We start from the raw sequence: 18,077 nt of genomic DNA on the forward strand, positions 1-18,077 counted from the left end.
TTACAAACCAGGCATTTCATGCCGACACAACAACAAATTAAAGATACAACTCGATCTAAATACAATTGCTACATACAGAACCATAAACGACACAAAACACGGCCACTTGGCCTAGAAAACCGTGCACAAAGGGGGTGACTCACGGCCTACATGACACACGGCCTTGGGTCACTCCTCATAATGCGTGCTTTCACTTAATCTCATTGAATTAGACATAGGGCTATGCACCAAAGCATGCATTAGCATAAACCGGGCCATGTTGCTTTAGACAACATGCGGTTTACTACGCTTCTACAAGCATTGGGAACAACCGTCTAACCAAACAAGACTAAGGTTTTTGAAAAGGTTTTGACTCGATAAAAGAAAGCTAACTTGAAAGATTACAAACCAAAGAGCAAACGATAAATTACAAGCTATCAAACGACAAAGAACAAAAGATATAAAACAAACGAGACTAAGAGAGGCATGATCAACCCCACGGCCTAAAGCCACGGCCACAGACACGGCTACCCTAGTTCCTAGGTCGGGTTCATTAGTTAGATGGATTGGCAAAGCGATACGGGAGATACATTAGAAAACGATGATAAAAAAAAGGTCAGAAAGCTTCGCTTAAAGTCGAATATTCTACACGGTCCAAAGGGGGGGTTGAATTAGGTCAAGTTTGCAAATTAAGTTAACTCATCGAGTGCTAATAAGAAGGTGCTATTCACGCACTCTTATACTAGCGAGAAATTAGGTGAAAAAGAAAGATGCGTTCAATTATTTACAGAATTGTTAGTTGATTTTTAAAGCTATGTCGATGTACCCTAATATGTCTAATTAGGTTATTAAATTAATTTAATGTCATCTAAATACGTCATAGGTTAACAATCAGAGGTCATACTAACATACAACGGGTCCTAGGGTATGTCGATTTGGCCGAAACAATAAGGGGGTCAAAAGCGAAGATCGAAGTTAGAAACTTGTTTTATTTATGCCCTACCTTGAACACGAGGATATGTAAATGAGACGGGGGTGTACGACCGACAGAAGGAGCGGTTTCTTTTCCCATCTCAAGTCAACGCGGGTGTTCATGGTGGTACTTTAACTCATACTCGGACTAACTAGTTTCATAGTTAAATTTAAAACAATCGATAAACAAACAAAAAAACAAAAAAAAAAAACAAACTATAAAAAGAGCATAAGAAAACGAAATAAAAAAGAGGAAAGAGAAGGGGATTTGATGCACCCTCAACCTACATGTATCGTTGACACCGTCTTGGGTCGTAATCGATGGTAGATTTTATCTCGAGAGGCCGTCGTCGACGAAGAATAAAGCAAACACGCGTTTTGGAAACTTTCTGGACAGCGATTTTCAAACAGTGATATCTCCCTCGTTTCACGACGAAAATTCGATTTAAAAGATGTTTTGAAAACTAGAAAGAGAGGAGAACAGGAATCTTAAAGCAACCCCTGCTCGTTTTGTGTTATTGGGCACGAAAAACGAGCACAAACAGAATGGACGACAGACAAGAATAAACAAAAAACAGAGTGTTATTTCACTCTGTTTTTCGAGGGATTTCGTGTACTCTCAAGGGCAATTTGGCTCGTAAATCTTTATCTAATGTGTAGATGGATGTTATGTGGTTAATTAGGAACAAGAAACTCGAATTTTTATGAAGGTTTGATGGAGGAACGAATGGGTTTTTTTAAGAGGACACGCAAACAGTTTCAGTTTGTGTGTCGGTTTTGTTTAGGGTTTTTGGAGGATGTTTAGGGTTTGTTTCTGAGGTTTAAAGCTTGTAGGTGATGGTAGGATGTATGGAGAACTTAGAGGAATGAATGTATGGTGAAGGGGTGGTATTTATAAGGAGTTAAAGTAGGTTAAAAGAGAGGGAGGGGCAATCGGGCTTCATCCCGTATGGCTGCTGTCCATCGGTTTTGGGAGGGTTTGAGAGGGGTTTTCTTGGTGATTAAGCTAGGATAATATGGGTAGGATACTAGGGTATGGGTTAGGGTTAATGGGTACGGGTTTTGGTGGTGTTTGGAGCGGGTTTTGGGCTCGGGATTGAGCTGCCAAAACAGGGGGCTGCTCGTTTGTTGCGGGCTGTTTGGGGCCTGTTTTGGGACGAGAATTTGGGCCGTGGATAGGGGGTTCGAACAAGGGTGGATGGGTATTGGCTTAGGTGGGTTAGCATACTCGAGATTCGTGCCAATTCGTAAAAGAAACGGGCTTAAAAATCGAGCTAAAATCGAGCTCAAAAACACATGGTAAAACGAGTTTTCTTCGCTTTTAAAATCGATTTTTCAAATCAAATAATCCATTAAAATAAATGACTTTTCAAATCAAATATACTCATAAAATGATTTTTCAAATCAATTATTTATTTTATTTTCAATAAAATAAACTTGGAAAAATGAAATTCAAAATAAAATAAAATAAATTGAATTTACCTAAAAAGCCATAATTTAAATATCATTTAAAAAACATTAATTTAAATATCATTTAAAATTAATAAATTACTTCATCGACGACGTCCATTCTCTCGTAAAACGAGCTCCAAATAATGACAATGACAACTAACGAATACATGTGTCCTATCATCATCGGGTGTTTGTCGGGTTCTCTATAAATTCCAATATCGACGGATACGGGTATCTACAACTTGGTACTGTGCAATCTGTCGCACTAACTGAGGAGTCATGTTCCTATTTGACCTATACTGCACCTCACAAGCTAGAAGACCCAGGTAGCTTTTCAGTCCCATGTAATATTGGCACCTTTTCTATTGAGAAGGCATTATATGACCTAGGAGCCAGTATTAGTGTCATGCCTTTGAGTCTTGCTAGGAAGTTGAAATTGACTAGGTTTGCAGTTACCAACATGACAAGACTGGATGGGTGATCGATCTGCGGTCCAAATTTATATCGGAGTCTTAGAGGACATTCCTGTACAAATAGGAAAGTTCTTTTTCCCTGTTGACTTCGTTGTGTTAGATATGCCCGAGGATGCTCACATACCTATCATTCTGGGTAGACCATTTCTGCACAATGCTGGTGCAGTTATAGATGTTGGCTCAAGGACATTGACCTTTAAAGTAGGGAAATATTCCATCGTCTTTGCCCAGACAGCTAAGAAGAAAGATCCTATGTGGCCAGTCACTTGTAATGTGATTTCTGAAAAGAAATCTTATTTTATGCTTTCTGACATGCCTACCTCTATGCCTATTTCTGCTGTAACACCTCCGCCCCAGATTGGGAGCGAATTGGAGGAAGATTCTTCTGTTTTGGATATTGCAGGAACCGATTTGGGGAAGGAAAAGCCGCATGTTGCTCCAGCTGAGAAGGAGCCAATCGTTCAAAGAGGCGGCTTAGGATGTCTTAGCTATAGCACTGATGAGGAGCCAGTCAAGGTGACGGAGTCCGATTTGGATTTTGATAAGCCAGATGAGGTCATTGATTGGGAAGATGTCCGAGCTGTTAATCCGTTGAGTTCTACGGATGTTGAAGTTGATAGGAGTGCAGCTGAGGAGATGAGCACTGTAGAGGCTACCTCTTGTAGCCAGAAGCCGAGCAAGTGGGCCATTCCGTGGCCATTCTTGCTCAACTATTAGTTGATTAAGGCTTTTTAAACAAAACATTTTATTGCTTTCGTTAGACTCTTTTTATTGTTTTGGTTTGCGCGAGACTTCGCATTAATAATTTTGCGTAGGATTTAAATACTTTAGTCTATTACTTTGGGTTTTGCGCAATTTTGGGCGCGTTATTATGTGTATTTGCAGGTTTATAGACCAAATTAGCTCAATTTATTGAGCTAATTCGAAGAAAATCAAAAGTTACAGCAGGTATTTCAGTCGATCGACTGGCCTGTGTGGTCGATCGACTGAGCTGCGATTCCAGGAGCTTCTGTTCCTGTTCATCCTAGTCGATCGACTGGGTGATGTGGTCGATCGACCGCCCAACGCTGCTGTACCTGTTTTCGATCGTTCCCCTGCTGTGTTTGGTCGATTTGCGGAGTTGAGGGAGTCTTTTCTCCACTTTATTCTTCGACTCATTTCTGTTTTCTTCCGTTTTTTTTTTTTATTTTTGCACATAATTACCGCTTCAACATTGCTTTCTCAGAATTATGCGTGGTATTGTTTGTCTTTTCAGGTACCTATGGTAGCACTGCTGGCTACTGAAACCTCCTAGCTCACGCTGGTTTGGGGAGGTTTTCTTTTGCGCTTAAAGTCTTGTGAGTTTTCTGAGTCCTTATTTCATGTCTTATTTAGTTATTTATCGCAAAATCCCATTTCCTTTCATTACATGATTTTGCACAATGGGGACATTGTGTGATTTGGTTTGGGGAAGGGTTTTGCATAGCATTCATATGTTTTTGCATTCACATTTAATTATTCTGTTTGCATTGTTTTTTAGTTTCTCCATATATACAGAAAATTCAAAAAAAAAAAAAATTTGAAAAAATTTCAAAATTTCAAAAAAATTTCACGTTTATTTTAGCATATAGGTTGAGTCGGAACGGTAGTATTTCAATGATGACATTGCATTTTCAGCTGTTTATGCCTAAGCCTTGCTAATTGACATGTTATTAGTAGAATCAAATATGCATAGTCTACGAGTTTTCGTTAATTTATCACTGAATCTTGAGACTTGACTTAGATTTTTGGCAAACTACTTTATATTCTGAGATTTAGAGCCTATAACTGGTGACATTCATGACCATTTTATTTAGGATGTGAGTAGTACTCCTTATGAGACATGTTACATTAATTTGCATAAATATGAACTTAATCTGCTTAATACCTGTATGCATTCGGGTTCGTGGTTAGTTGACACATGTGGAAGAGGTCACCCCTTTATTCATTTCTCCCATAAGCTTCACACTGCCAGAAATAGCCTTTTTGTCCCGTTAACCACATTCTACACTTAGCCTGCCCTTGTCAAGCTAGTAGTTTATGTTTTTGGGATTGTTACTTTGTTTTTGGTAGCTAATGCTCATTTTGAGATGATGTTGGGAAGAAAAAGAAAAGGAAGGAAAAGAAAATAATAGAATTGGAAAAAGAATAAGAAAAATGGAAAAAAAAGAAAAAAAAAAGAGAAACAAGTTCGATTTATGGTCGGTTGACTGGACTCATTGGTCGATCGACTGAAGCCCGAGAAGAGAAAGAAATCAAATCGCATAATTCAAAGTCCTTATCTAATTGGCGATTTTTGCTCCCCATGTTGCATTCGTATCTTATGGGGAGTTGACTAATTATGGAGATTGTGAGATTTGTGCTTGCTATTGGCACCGTTCTATCGTTTAATCTTGAGCAAGAAGTTGGAAGTTGTTATTAATTTAGTTCCCTTAGTTACTAGCTTGGCTTTTAACTCTGTTTTTATCCAAATTTATTTTAGCCTCTTCTTACCCATTACCTCACATATCCATATTTACCTCGGCATGTGTCATGGTCATTCGTTTGGTTGGAATGCGTATGTACGGTTGTAGAGATTATTTTCATATTAGATTGCAAGCATGTTCTTATAGGTCGTAGTTAGGTGAGAGTCATTACATTTACTTCTTTCTATCTTTACATATACTCACCTGTGCTTATGTGTGATTTGAGCGACCCGTGAGAGTCCATAATGATAAGTCTCTATAGTTGACGGTTCAGCAGTTCTTAACGACTACATAACTCGTTTGCACGATTCACATTGCTAATTGACTGTTAGTTGTTGCATTAAATTGGTTTAGGTTTTACAGTTTGCATTTCGCTCTGAGATTGAAATCGTTCCATTAGGTTTTAGGATCGAGTCTAGTTCTTGCTTGGGGACAAGCAAGGGTTTGGTTTGGGGAAGTTTGATGCGTGTCCTAAATATGATGTTTTACACCCCATTTTACATGCATTTCAGAGCTCATTTATGTAGTTTATGCTACTATTTGCCCCATTTCGTCTACTTTCTTATTTTTATGTAATATTGCAGATTTATGCGGAAATGAGAAGAAATCAAGCTAAATCCGTCCCCAAGTACTTGGCATTTTATTTGACATGAAGTAGTGACTCGAGAAATGAACTTGGTGCGCGTGTTAAGGCCTGGAAGACAACTTTATGAAGAATTTAGAAGCGACTACCAGCTACAGTGGTCGATCGACTTATACCTATGGTCGATCGACCAGAGCACGACTTCCAGTAGCTCCTGTACAGTGCAGTCCAGTCGATCGACCGGCTGCTTTGGTCGATCGACCAAACCGTTTGATGTGACCATAATTAGAGCATATTTAGCCCCCGAATTAGCCTTGTTCCCATGCTTTTTAGTGCATATTTGGGTCATTTATTGTCTTTAGTTCCTTGTTTTGCATACTCTTTGAGGTTTTGTGTCCTTGGTAGGAAAGGAGTGCAAACCTTGCATTTTCATGGCAAAATGAGACTAAATTGATTGAATTCAATGACCAAGCATCAAGGAGAGACAAGATTAGAAGGCCTTTGTACATATTATAGTGGATGGGCAATGATAAGGAAAGATCCTTGCATCCCCAAGGAAATCCCCAAGGATTTTATGAAGAAAAGGGAAGAAAAGAAGAAGAAACAAGACTGAGGAGCAATCCGTGCGGATTGTCCTGAATCCGCCCGTCCCCAGCACCACAATCCATGCATCTTCCTTCAAAGACGCCCGGGCAGCAGCTACCAGAAGACGTGCGTCTTCTCCCAAAGACGCCCGGGCAGAGACTCACAAATCCGGCCGTCCCGTGCCTAAGACGCACGGATTCCAGTCCAGCACAAATCCGTTTCTTCAAGCTTCAAAGAAAGATGCCCTTCCTTCGAAAAATACCGGCGTTTCCCTGCTCAAATCTAAAAAGTGTAATTACTAATTTAGCCTTAGTTAACCCTAATGCATCCACCTAATTTCCACTATAAATACCCCATTAGTCTAATTAGAAGAGTATGTTCTTCTTAGCAATCTTTAGTGTAGTTAATATCAATCAAATCTCTCTTTAGTTTTGTAATCAACAATTAATCAAGTTTTAATACAAGTTTTATTTCCTTAATCTCTCTTTTGTTCATCCTTTATTTTAGGTAATTGAAGATTATTTGGGTTATTATTGGGAGATTGACAACCTCTTAATCAAGCATCAAGTACTTCTTTTATTCTTGCTTTATTATTGGAATCATTAGTAGGTATAATCCTCTTAATCCCTTTTTAATTATAATTAATTACTTTCATTTATTCATCATGTTTAACTTTGTTGGTATGATTGACAACCTTGCTAGCATGATCAACATGATAATGAGTGAGTAGTCACCTAGCTAGGGTTAATGGGTAATTAGGGGAAACCAACATGGGGAATGATTCATGCTTAAATTAATATGCTTTCATGGTTTATTTGCTTGCTTGTTTTGATCTCAACTCATGCACATGTTATGTTTGATGAAATGCGAGCCTATGAATCCTTGCATTTTTTACCCATCACCTATCTTTTCAATGAGACTTGTAAGACATAAACCAACTCGAGTCTCATCAGACCATGCATGTTGTTGAGTAGGGAAGATTAAGTCGACTTGTAGGTGTTGTACAATCTAATCGATTCGGCTTCGGGACCCAAACTTTCCTAGGATTGTAAGATATAACCCAACTCAATCCATCACAACAATAATTGCTTGCTTATAATTTGAGAACATGTTTGTATGATCAATTCCCATGATTCCCCTATGACCCCATGACACCCTAGTGCTTTTTATCAATTGTTTACAACCCTTTTAATTCATCTTGCTTGTTTACTTTCATTGCTATTTAGTTTAGTGACCTTCTACATCAACCTAAATTGTGACACCCCTAAGACACCACTAGTTGCAATAGAAATCTCATTTCAATTCACGTCCCTTGGGATCCGACCTTTACTTGCCTCTTTACTAATTGTAGAGTTGTTTGTGAAGTTATAAATTTTGTTTGATTGGATGTGTGACGACCAACTCTTGTCCATATCAAAATGGCGCCGTTGCCGGGGACGGTGTTAACTTGATTTAGATTTCCTTATATTGTTATTAGTTGTGTATTTCTTTGCCTTGGGGAAGTAAAACTCCTCAAGGTTTGTTCTAATTGTTTTCGAGTTGTTTGATATTTTGCAAGATGGACTTTATAGATTGTTTTGTAGAGGACCACTTAAGCATACCTTTCTTCAAAGATCCCATGCAAGCATTGGAAGCCTTGGAAGCAAGTGAGGCTAAAAATATGTATTGGGAATTGGAGGTAGATCTTTTTGAGGCCGCTCTAGCTAACAAGGAACTTACTCGTGCACAATCCGAACTGGTGCATAACATCCTTGTGGAATCATGTCAAACCATAGTGGATGAGCAATCCATCCTAGAAGATATTCTACAAGCTCAAGAGCAAGAGGAATCCATCATGGAATTTGAATGTGATGAGATTGATGAGAATGAAGAACAAGTTGAATATGCTATGAGAATGGAATGTCTAATGGAGATGGAGCAAATTCTCATTGAAACTCCAAAGGAGGAAAGTGAGGTACAAACTCCTACTTTAAAACCCCTTCCCCCAAATTTGAAATATGCTTACCTTGATGAATCAAAGACCAAACCCGTAATTGTTAATGATAGACTTGATGAGAACCAATTGGGAAAATTGCTTGATGTGTTGAAAAAACATGAGAAGGCTATAGGTTATAGTCTAGATGACCTTAAGGGGATAAGTCCCAACTTTTGCATGCATAGAATTCATCTAGAGGAAGACCATAGACCTACCATCCAACCTCAAAGAAGATTGAACCCCCACATTCAAGAAGTTGTCAAAGGAGAGGTTATGAAATTACTTGATGCGGGAATCATATATCCCATATCGGACTCTTTGTGGGTTAGCCCCGTTCAAGTGGTACCTAAAAAAGGAGGTACCACGGTGGTGACGAATGAAAAGAATGAGCTAATACCCACAAGGATGATCACCGGTTGGCGTATATGCATTGACTATCGAAAATTGAATTCCGCAACAAGAAAGGATCATTTCCCCCTACCATTCATTGACCAAATGCTTGAGAGGTTAGCCTCCAACAAATTCTTTTGTTACCTTGACGGGTATTCGGGATTCTTTCAAATCCCTATATACCCGGATGACCAACATAAGACCACTTTCACATGCCCTTATGGTACTTTTGCATATAGGAGGATGCCTTTTGGTTTATGTAATGCCCCCGCCACTTTCCAAAGATGCATGATGAGTGTCTTCTCCGATTACTTAGAGACCATAATGAAAGTTTTTATGGATTATTTTAGTGTTTATGGAAAGGACTTTGACTCATGTTTGCATAATCTTTCTCTTGTGTTGCAAAAATGTGAAGATGTTAGTCTTGTTTTAAATTGGGAAAAGTGTCACTTCATGGTCAATGAAGGAATTGTTTTGGGTCATTTAATCTCGGAAAAGGGCATCGAGGTCGATAAAGCTAAAGTTGAGGTGATAGAGAAACTCCCACCTCCCGTGAACGTTCGAGGGGTGAGAAGCTTTTTTGGTCACGCGAGTTTCTATCGCCGTTTCATAAAAGGTTTTTCAAAAATAGCGAAACCCCTCACTCAACTCTTACTTAAAGATGCCCAATTCCTTTTCACTGATGAGTGTGTTGAAGCCTTTAATAGAATCAAGGAAGCACTAATCTCGGCACCGATCATTCGACCTCCAAATTGGGAACTACCGTTCGAGATTATGTGTGATGCTAGCAACTACGCCGTTGGAGCGGTTCTTGGCCAACGGGTAGGAAGAGCTCTTCATGCCATATATTATATAAGCAAGACTCTTGATCCCTCCCAAGTAAATTATAATACCACCGAGAAAGAGCTTCTTGCCATTGTCTATGCTTTGGACAAGTTCCGTTCCTACTTACTTGGATCTAAAGTGATAGTCTTCTCGGATCACCGTGCTCTCCGACATCTCTTGATAAAGAAGGAGGCAAAACCAAGGTTGTTGAGATGGATTTTGCTCCTTCAAGAATTTGACTTGGAAATAAGAGACAAGATAGGAGCCAAAAATGTAGTGGCGGATCACTTGTCAAGAATCCGGTTTCATGATGAACATGGAGAAACCCCGATCAATGACTCATTTCCCGACGATATTTTGATGGCTATTCAAACACAACTTGAAAGGCACATCACCCCATGGTTTGCCGATTATGCTAACTATATTGTTGGAAACGTACTCCCTCCAAATTTGAACCACAATCAAAGAAAGAGGTTCCTATTCGAAGTAAAGAGGTACTTTTGGGATGACCCAAACCTCTACAAGGAGTGTAGTGATGGGCTCTACCGGAGATGCATCCCTCAATGGGAAATCCAAGGAATCTTGGAAGGATGTCACTCATCACCCTACGGTGAGCACCATGGAGCAACGAAATGCCACAAAGGAGCATTCTAGAGGTGGAGATCTTCGATGTTTGGGGAATCGACTACCAAGGTCCCTTTGTGACATCCAATGGGAATAAGTACATCCTTGTGGCCGTAGACTACGTCTCAAAATGGGTGGAGGCAATTGCCACTCCAAATCACTACAAGAAAATAAGACAAAGGCGACAGACATGCTACAGTCGCCAATTTGGCGACAGAAAAAAAACTCGGGCGACCAATACCCGTCGCCAATTTGGCGACTATACCTTTTTATCCAAAAATCCGTATGAAATCCAAGGCGACCGAATATTATCCAATTTGGCGACCGAAAACAGTCGCCAAATTTGGCGACCATTACCCGTCGCCAATTTAGCGACCAAAAACGGTCGCTAATCGCCTGTTTATTTTTTTTTTTTTTGCCAGATTCTTCACCCCGTCCCCTTCATTCATTCTATCATCAACCAAAAAAAAAAATCGCCAAGAAACCCGACGACCCGACGCCACCACCAACTACAACGACCATCGGACGCCACCACTCGCCGCCGCCATCCGCACACTACATCACCACATCACTACCGACCCTTTGTTTTTCTTTTTAATAAAGGTTTGTTTTCGACTCAAATCGATTTAATTACTTCAATCCTTCATATTTTGTTTAAGTTGTGATGCTTATTTAGTATCTAGTTGTAATTTATACATTAGTGATGCTTATTAATGTATGTAGTTGTAATTTAATTAGCATTTTTGTTAATTAATTTGAGTTAGGGTTAGAAATTAGGGTTTTTGTTAAATTAGTAATGTGATTTGATTAGGGGATGTAATTATAGGTTATCTTGATAATATTAGTATTATTGAAGGTAGTAACTTAGTTTTAGTAATATTGAAGTAGTATTGTTGAAGGTAGTATAGTTTTATGAAGGTAGTATAATGTTAGGATTGTATAAATTTGCCTTATAATTAACCAAATTAAGTTAGAATGAGCATGATGTATAAATTTGTTAAATTAGTAATGTCATTTGATTAGGGGATTGTATAAATTTGCCTTATAATTTTGACAACTTGTTTAATATATAATGACCTAGTACCCGTTCAAGAATTACTCATTAGGAGCAATTCTTGAATAGTCCCCATTTTGGGACTGTCTTTGTACGTTTCAAGTCACTTAGGTAGTAAACACATAGTTGTGATTTTATTAATGAGAAAAGAATTTGGTTGCAATTTTCTCCAATGTTCTCTGAATACTTATGTGGAATATGTATCTTTTCCACATTGTGTATTTGGAGAACTAAGGGGAATTGCTGCCGAATTTTTTTCTCATTAATAATTCACAAATGTGTGTTTGCTAGTGACTTGAAACGTACATTGATGGGTTTAGGTTAGAGTGATAAGGACCCAATTGAAATCTTGAAATTAGCATAAAATGGAGGATGAGATAACCATTGCTTTTTTTGTTGAAATTAAATATTATTATTTAAAATGGTTAGTTTGCTATATATTGCTTATAGATTAAAATGAAGAGATCTGAACGTAGCTGGATGTACGAAGAAAGAGTAGATAAGAAGAAACGTCCTATCGCTAGATTTGTAAAGGGGGTTCGTGGATTTATTGAATTTGCTAGATGTCAAGATTCATATGATTTGGAACAACATAAACTTAGGTGTCCTTGTACTAAATGTAAAAACTTAAAATATTTATTTGACATTGAAGTAGAAGAGCATCTTGTTACAAATGGTTTTTTTCCAAACTACTACAATTGGATCTCCCATGGAGAAAAATATTATCCCGAAGAGCCTCAAATCCAACAAAATGAGAACCCATATAGAGAAATGGTACTTGATGCCTTTCAGTCTAATGATTTCATTAATGACGACCGTGTACCAATGATTTATGAAGAACAACCAATCCCAAGAGCAAAAGCCTTTTTTGACATGCTAAGTGCTTCCGAAAAAACCTTATATGAGGGGAGTAGAATGACATTGTTACAAGTTGCATCCAGGATAGTTTCTTTAAAATGTGAGTATAATATGCCATTTAAAGCCGTTGATAGTATTGCTACGTTGGTTGAGGATGTTATACCCGATAATAATGTTATGACCCGAAATTTCTATAATACTAAGAAAGTGGTCAAAGGTCTTCAACTTCCACATGAAAAGATTGATGCATGTCCTAAAGGATGTATGCTTTTTTGGAAAGATGATGCTTTGCTTGACAAATGTAAGAAATGTCAAAGGGATAGATATGAGACAAGTGAAGGAAATATTGTTTTGAAGGGGAAGAAGGGTAATAAAAGGAGTGGAAAGAGAAAGAAACCAATATCAGAAAACACATTAATTTATTTTCCATTAGCTCCTAGACTTCAAAGAATGTATGCCACGAAAAATCTTGCCAACCAAATGAGATGGCAAAAAGAAAATCCTCGTACACCAGGAAAGATGTGTCATCCGAGTGACGGGGAGGAGTGGAAGCGTTTTGATAGGTTATATCCCGATTTTGCCAAGGAACCTCGCAATGTGAGACTTGGCTTGTGTACGGATGGGTTTGACCCTTTTGGTCGATTTGGTAGAAACTACTCGTGTTGGCCCGTAATGACCACGCCGTACAACTTACCTCCTTGGCTTTGTCTGAAAAGACAATTTATTTTCCTCTCTTTACTTATTCCCGGTCCTGATAACCCAAAAAACCATCTGGATGTTTATTTACAACCGTTGGTGGAGGAACTGAAGTATTTGTGGAAAGTTGGTGTAGAAACATTTGATGTGTCGAAGAAGCAAAATTTCCAACTAAGAGCTTCATTGTTATGGACTATAAATGATTTTCCCGCATATGGTATGCTATCGGGATGGGCAAATCGGGCGAAAGGCATGTCCTTATTGCATGGATAGGAGTAAAGCATTTTATCTTCCTAATTCCAAAAAAATTAGTTGGTTTGATTGTCATAGATGTTTCTTACCGGATGGACATATTCATAGAGAGAACAAGAAATCTTTCTTAAAAGGTAAGGAGGTGCGTGACAATGCTCCTGGTTCGACTCAAGGGGATGAGAAATGGGAGGTCAGTACGTGATTTGCCAACAACTCGTCGATGGGATCAAGAAGAATTTAAAGAGTTGAAAAAGAAAAAAAATGGTTGGTTTAAAAGAAGTATTTTTTGGGAGCTTCCCTACTGGAAAACAATGTTGATCAGACACAATTTGGATGTGATGCACATAGAGAAGAACTTCTTTGAGTTACTTATTCATACGATTATGGATGTAAAAGGAAAGACACGTGATGATATTAATTCAAGAATAGAATTGAAGAAATTTTGTGATCGTCCTAAACTTCATATTCGTAAGGATGGGGCTAAACCAAAAGCCATATTTACTCTTGACAAAGCTCAAAGAAAGGTATTGTGCGATTGGATAGGAAACTTGAAGTTTTCTGATGGATATGCATCCGATTTGAGCCGTTGTGTTGATTTGAAGGAACTGAAGTTGAAAGGGTTGAAAAGTCATGATTGTCATGTTTTCATGGAGCGCTTATTACCCGTGGCTTTTAAAAATTTACTCCCGACTACGATTTGGAATGCGATTCTGAGAAATAAGTCAATTTTTTAGAGATTTATGTTCCTCCACGATATCGGTTGAGGACATGAGTCGTTTAGAAGAGCAAATACCAGAAATTTTGTGTAAACTTGAGATGATATTTCCGCCTTCTTTTTCAATTCGATGGAGCATCTACCTATCCATTTGCCATATGAAGCTAAAGTTGGTGGACCCGTCCAATATAGGTGGATGTATCCTTTCAAAAGGTTTCTTAATCATTTGAAGAAAAAATTGGTAATAAAGCTCGTGTGGAAGGTTCTATATGCAATGCCTACCTAACGGAAGAGATTGCCAATTTTTGCTCTCTTTATTTTGAAAAACATATTGAGACCAAAGCAAAATACTTGAATATTGATGAAGCGGATGAACTAGACACAAGTATACCCAAGTGTTTCCAAATGCGGGATGAAATAGGGTGTTCATCAATTGGGGAACAAGATTTCTGGATGACAAGGAGTATAACCGTGCCCACCTTTATGTGCTATCTAATTGTGAGGTTTTGGAGCCATATGAAGCTCAATTTGTGACAGATTTCATTAAAGAACACCCTAATGTGAACAGAGAGGATGTTTGGCATAAGCATGAGGATCAATTTCCAGCCTGGTTTCGGAAGCATGTATGTAAGCTAAATATTCAAGATGATGTGATAAGAAGCTTGGCTTTGGGTCCTTCTCGAAAGGTTGTGACGTGGAATCGATATTCAATTAATGGGTTTAAGTTTCAAACATTTAACTATGGCAAAAGTAAGGCTAAATGCAACTACGGCGTTACTATTTCTTCTCTTGATGGCAATGAATATTATGGCATATTAGAGGATATCTTTGAGTTGTGCTACAATGGCCGGGATCGGAGTTATAAAACCGTCTTATTCAAGATTCAATGGAGGGATAATTCCGTAGGCTGGAACGAGTCCATGATCGTTACAAACTCGTGGAAGTGAATCATACTCGAACCTACTCTCAATATGACCCATTTATACTTGCACAACAAGCTCATCAAGTTTATTTTGCATCTCTTCCGAGCACAAGTAATGATAGACAACAAAAGCAATGGTGGGCCGTTTTTAAAACAAAGGCACGATCGAAGTTGATACATCTTTTTTCCAAGAAGAGGTTGTATCGAAATAGTTTTGTCCCAGTTGATCATGATGAAATTATTTATGCAAATGAGATAGAAGCGGAGGAGGAGTTAGAAGAGGAAGAAGAAGAGAATGATAAGGAGAGGGATGTGATAGAAGAGGGGGAAGAAGAAGAAGAGAAGAAGAAGAAGAAGAAGAAGAAGAAGAAGAAGAAGAAGAAGAAGAAGAAGAAGAAGAAGAAGAAGAAGAAGAAGAAGATGATGAGGATGATGATGATGATGAGTAAGAGAAGGTATTGAAAGTATACATATCAAAATTTGGAAACAATTATTAGCGTTTTATTTTTTCTTTTATACCTGTTTATTAGGTTTTATTTTTTTGTATCTTATAATAATTATCCTGTAATATTTGCCAACACTTTTTAATCAATTGTAGTACACATGGCTCGTGGAGGAGGTAGGCAGCGCGGATGCTATAGTGAGGGAGGTAGTAGCTCCCGAGAGCAGGAGGAGGACGTTGACCGTTCTACTACGGAGGTGAGTGAGGAGGAGGAGGAGGAGGTTGGTGTACCCCGACATACTGACGGCAGGATGATCCTTGATCCGAATGGTCTTTGGTAATTTTTTATTCATTCTATTTTGTAATTTTTTTATTTAGTAATAAATGACTTTTTTTAGACATATGTTAATTATACATTATTTTTTATTCCTATATAATTATGTTTTTAACATGTTTGATTTCAGGTTTAGAAGTCAAACAGTTGTTCGTGGTGTGACTAATAGCACCCAAGAGAACATGACACACGGCGTTACTTGTTGGAGTAACGCTAGTGATGAAGATAAGGAGATGTGGTTCAACAACTTCCGGGTATCTATTTATAAAATATATATTATTAAATATAATTTATTTATTCTTTTTACCTTATTATTAATTTGTTTCTCATCTATGTGTTTACTTTTTGTAGCGTGTGTTCTATTGGCCAACCGACCTTGAGCGCCTAGTTTGGCAAAGGTATAATGACATTGGCAAGAAGAGGCTAAGGGACAACATGTATAAGGTGTCTAAGAGGAAGAAGGCGCCATCTTTCATGAAAGGTATTTAGTTTCTTTTAATACCCGTAATTAGTTAAAATTCATTACATATTTTGAAAATATATTAATTAATAATTGTTATTTTATTGATTACGGTTCGTCATATGAGGAATATACCAAAATCCGGAACAACAGTCCCGAGTTCAAGGAAGCATCGGCCGGAACAAGATCAACAGAAAGGAGGAGATAAGGACGCCAAGAAGTTGAGCCTACTCATTATGGAGGGTCTCAATCTTTTCATGATCGTGTGGTGTTAGATGTAAGTTATTTGTCTTAGCTTTTAATTTAATAGTCTTCTAATTTAATTAGTCTCATTAATTATCATGTTTGAGTAACAATTTCCTTGTTTTTTTTCCGGAAGACCAAGAAGAATAAGGGCAAGGTACCCACGATTGTTGATCTCTTTGTTGACACTCACGCAAAGAAGACAAGCAAGGGCAAGTTGATCTTCGCGAAGGAAAAAGATCAACAGTTATATGTAAGTGTCAAAAAATAAAAATTTCTTAGCTTTTTAAAGTATATGTTTTATCAATTTTTAGATAAGTAACCTCTAACCATTAATGTTTTATCAATTTTTTAGGAACAATTCCTTGTCCGTAGGAAGAACAACCCGGAAATTGATGACAATGAGCTATGGTTTGATCTTGTTGAGGGGTTCCAAAGAGGAGATGTGTATGGAGCCGGGTCGGCAAAGGAGATTTTCTACCCTCCTACAAGAAGAAAAGGGTCAATTTCCTCCCAACAACAACCTTATACCCCAAGTATCGTAAGTGTGCTCCAAGCTCAATTAGCCGCCAGGGAGAGGCAGGATGCCGAGAGGGAGAGGCGGGATGCCGAGAGAGATGATGAAATTCGGAGGATGAAGGAGGAAATGGAACGGATGAACTCCTTCTTCGCCAATTGCAACACTGGGTGGCGCCCGCAACCAAAGGATCCTAGAGATCCTAATTATGGAGGTGGTAGTGGAGCGGGAGCAAGTTTTCCTGTTATGTAGTTTTTTAGAGAACATGTTATTCCCGGATAATGTTAGATGACCAAAACTCGTAGAACTCGTAGTTGTGTGTATGGAACATGATTTTCTTTATCAAGTTTGGTTGTGTTGGCTTCCCATCTGTTCTCTGCTGGAAGTGTTGGTTTATTTGCAGGTTTTTACGTATTTGGCTAGGTCAAAAACGATTTTTAGGCTAAAAAAAATGTAAATTTGGCGACGGATACTGGGCAATTGGCGACGGGAAACCGTCGTTAAGTTTCTGATCATGAATTAATTTTGCGGTCATTGGCGACGGGGAACAGTGCAATTGGCGACCAAAAACAGTCGCCAAAATGGCGACCAAAATCAGTCGCCAAAATGGCGACCAAAATCAGTCGCCAATTCTGAAGATATGGAGATGACGTGGATTGTAAAAAGGCGACTAATGCCAGTCGCTAAAAAGGCGACTAATGACAGTCGCCAATTTTGGCGACGAATTTCGGTCGCCCGCTTTAAAAAAATTCCGTCGCCAAAATTGGTGACGAAGGCCTGTCGCCAAAAGCGACTAAACCTAGCTACGAAGTGCGGGCGACGGGCCTTAGTCGCTTTATTCTTAATGGCGACTGTTCTTAGTCGCCTTATATGGTCGTCAATTACCTTATTTGTTGTAGTGAATGATGATGCAAAAATGGTCACCAAGCTCTTCAAGAAGATAATCTTCCCAAGATTTGGAGTTCCTAGAGCAATTATAAGTGATGGAGGAACGCATTTTCATGAGAAGAAACTTGCATCTCTTTTGACCAAATACGGTGTCCAACATAGAACCGGCTTGGGATATCACCCTCAAACAAGCGGTCAAGTTGAAGTTTCAAATAGAGAGATCAAGTAAATCCTTGAGAAAGTTGTGAACAAGACCCAAAAAGATTGGAGCACAAAGCTTGATGATGCTCTTTGGGCTTATAGGACGGCCTATAAGACTCCCATAGGAGCCTCCCCTTACAAGCTTGTCTATGAA

General features: G+C 38.6%; 1 protein-coding gene across 1 annotated transcript in view; it reads left to right on the forward strand.

Moving 5' to 3' along the window:
• The window catches only part of LOC141657439 (uncharacterized), a 31,527-nt gene extending 14,327 nt beyond the window's left edge, over positions 1-17,200 (forward strand). Inside the window, exons 3-8 of the mRNA XM_074464688.1 lie at positions 15,437-15,617; positions 15,745-15,868; positions 15,966-16,095; positions 16,284-16,351; positions 16,454-16,570; positions 16,673-17,200. Of these exons, the coding sequence (XP_074320789.1) occupies positions 15,437-15,617; positions 15,745-15,868; positions 15,966-16,095; positions 16,284-16,351; positions 16,454-16,570; positions 16,673-17,086 (1,034 nt within the window). The 3' untranslated portion in view covers positions 17,087-17,200. The remainder of the gene's footprint in view (positions 1-15,436; positions 15,618-15,744; positions 15,869-15,965; positions 16,096-16,283; positions 16,352-16,453; positions 16,571-16,672) is intronic.
• Positions 17,201-18,077: the final 877 nt, after the last annotated feature.

Source organism: Silene latifolia, chromosome 1 (genome assembly GCF_048544455.1).
Source record: "Silene latifolia isolate original U9 population chromosome 1, ASM4854445v1, whole genome shotgun sequence".
Classification (NCBI taxonomy): domain Eukaryota; kingdom Viridiplantae; phylum Streptophyta; class Magnoliopsida; order Caryophyllales; family Caryophyllaceae; genus Silene; species Silene latifolia.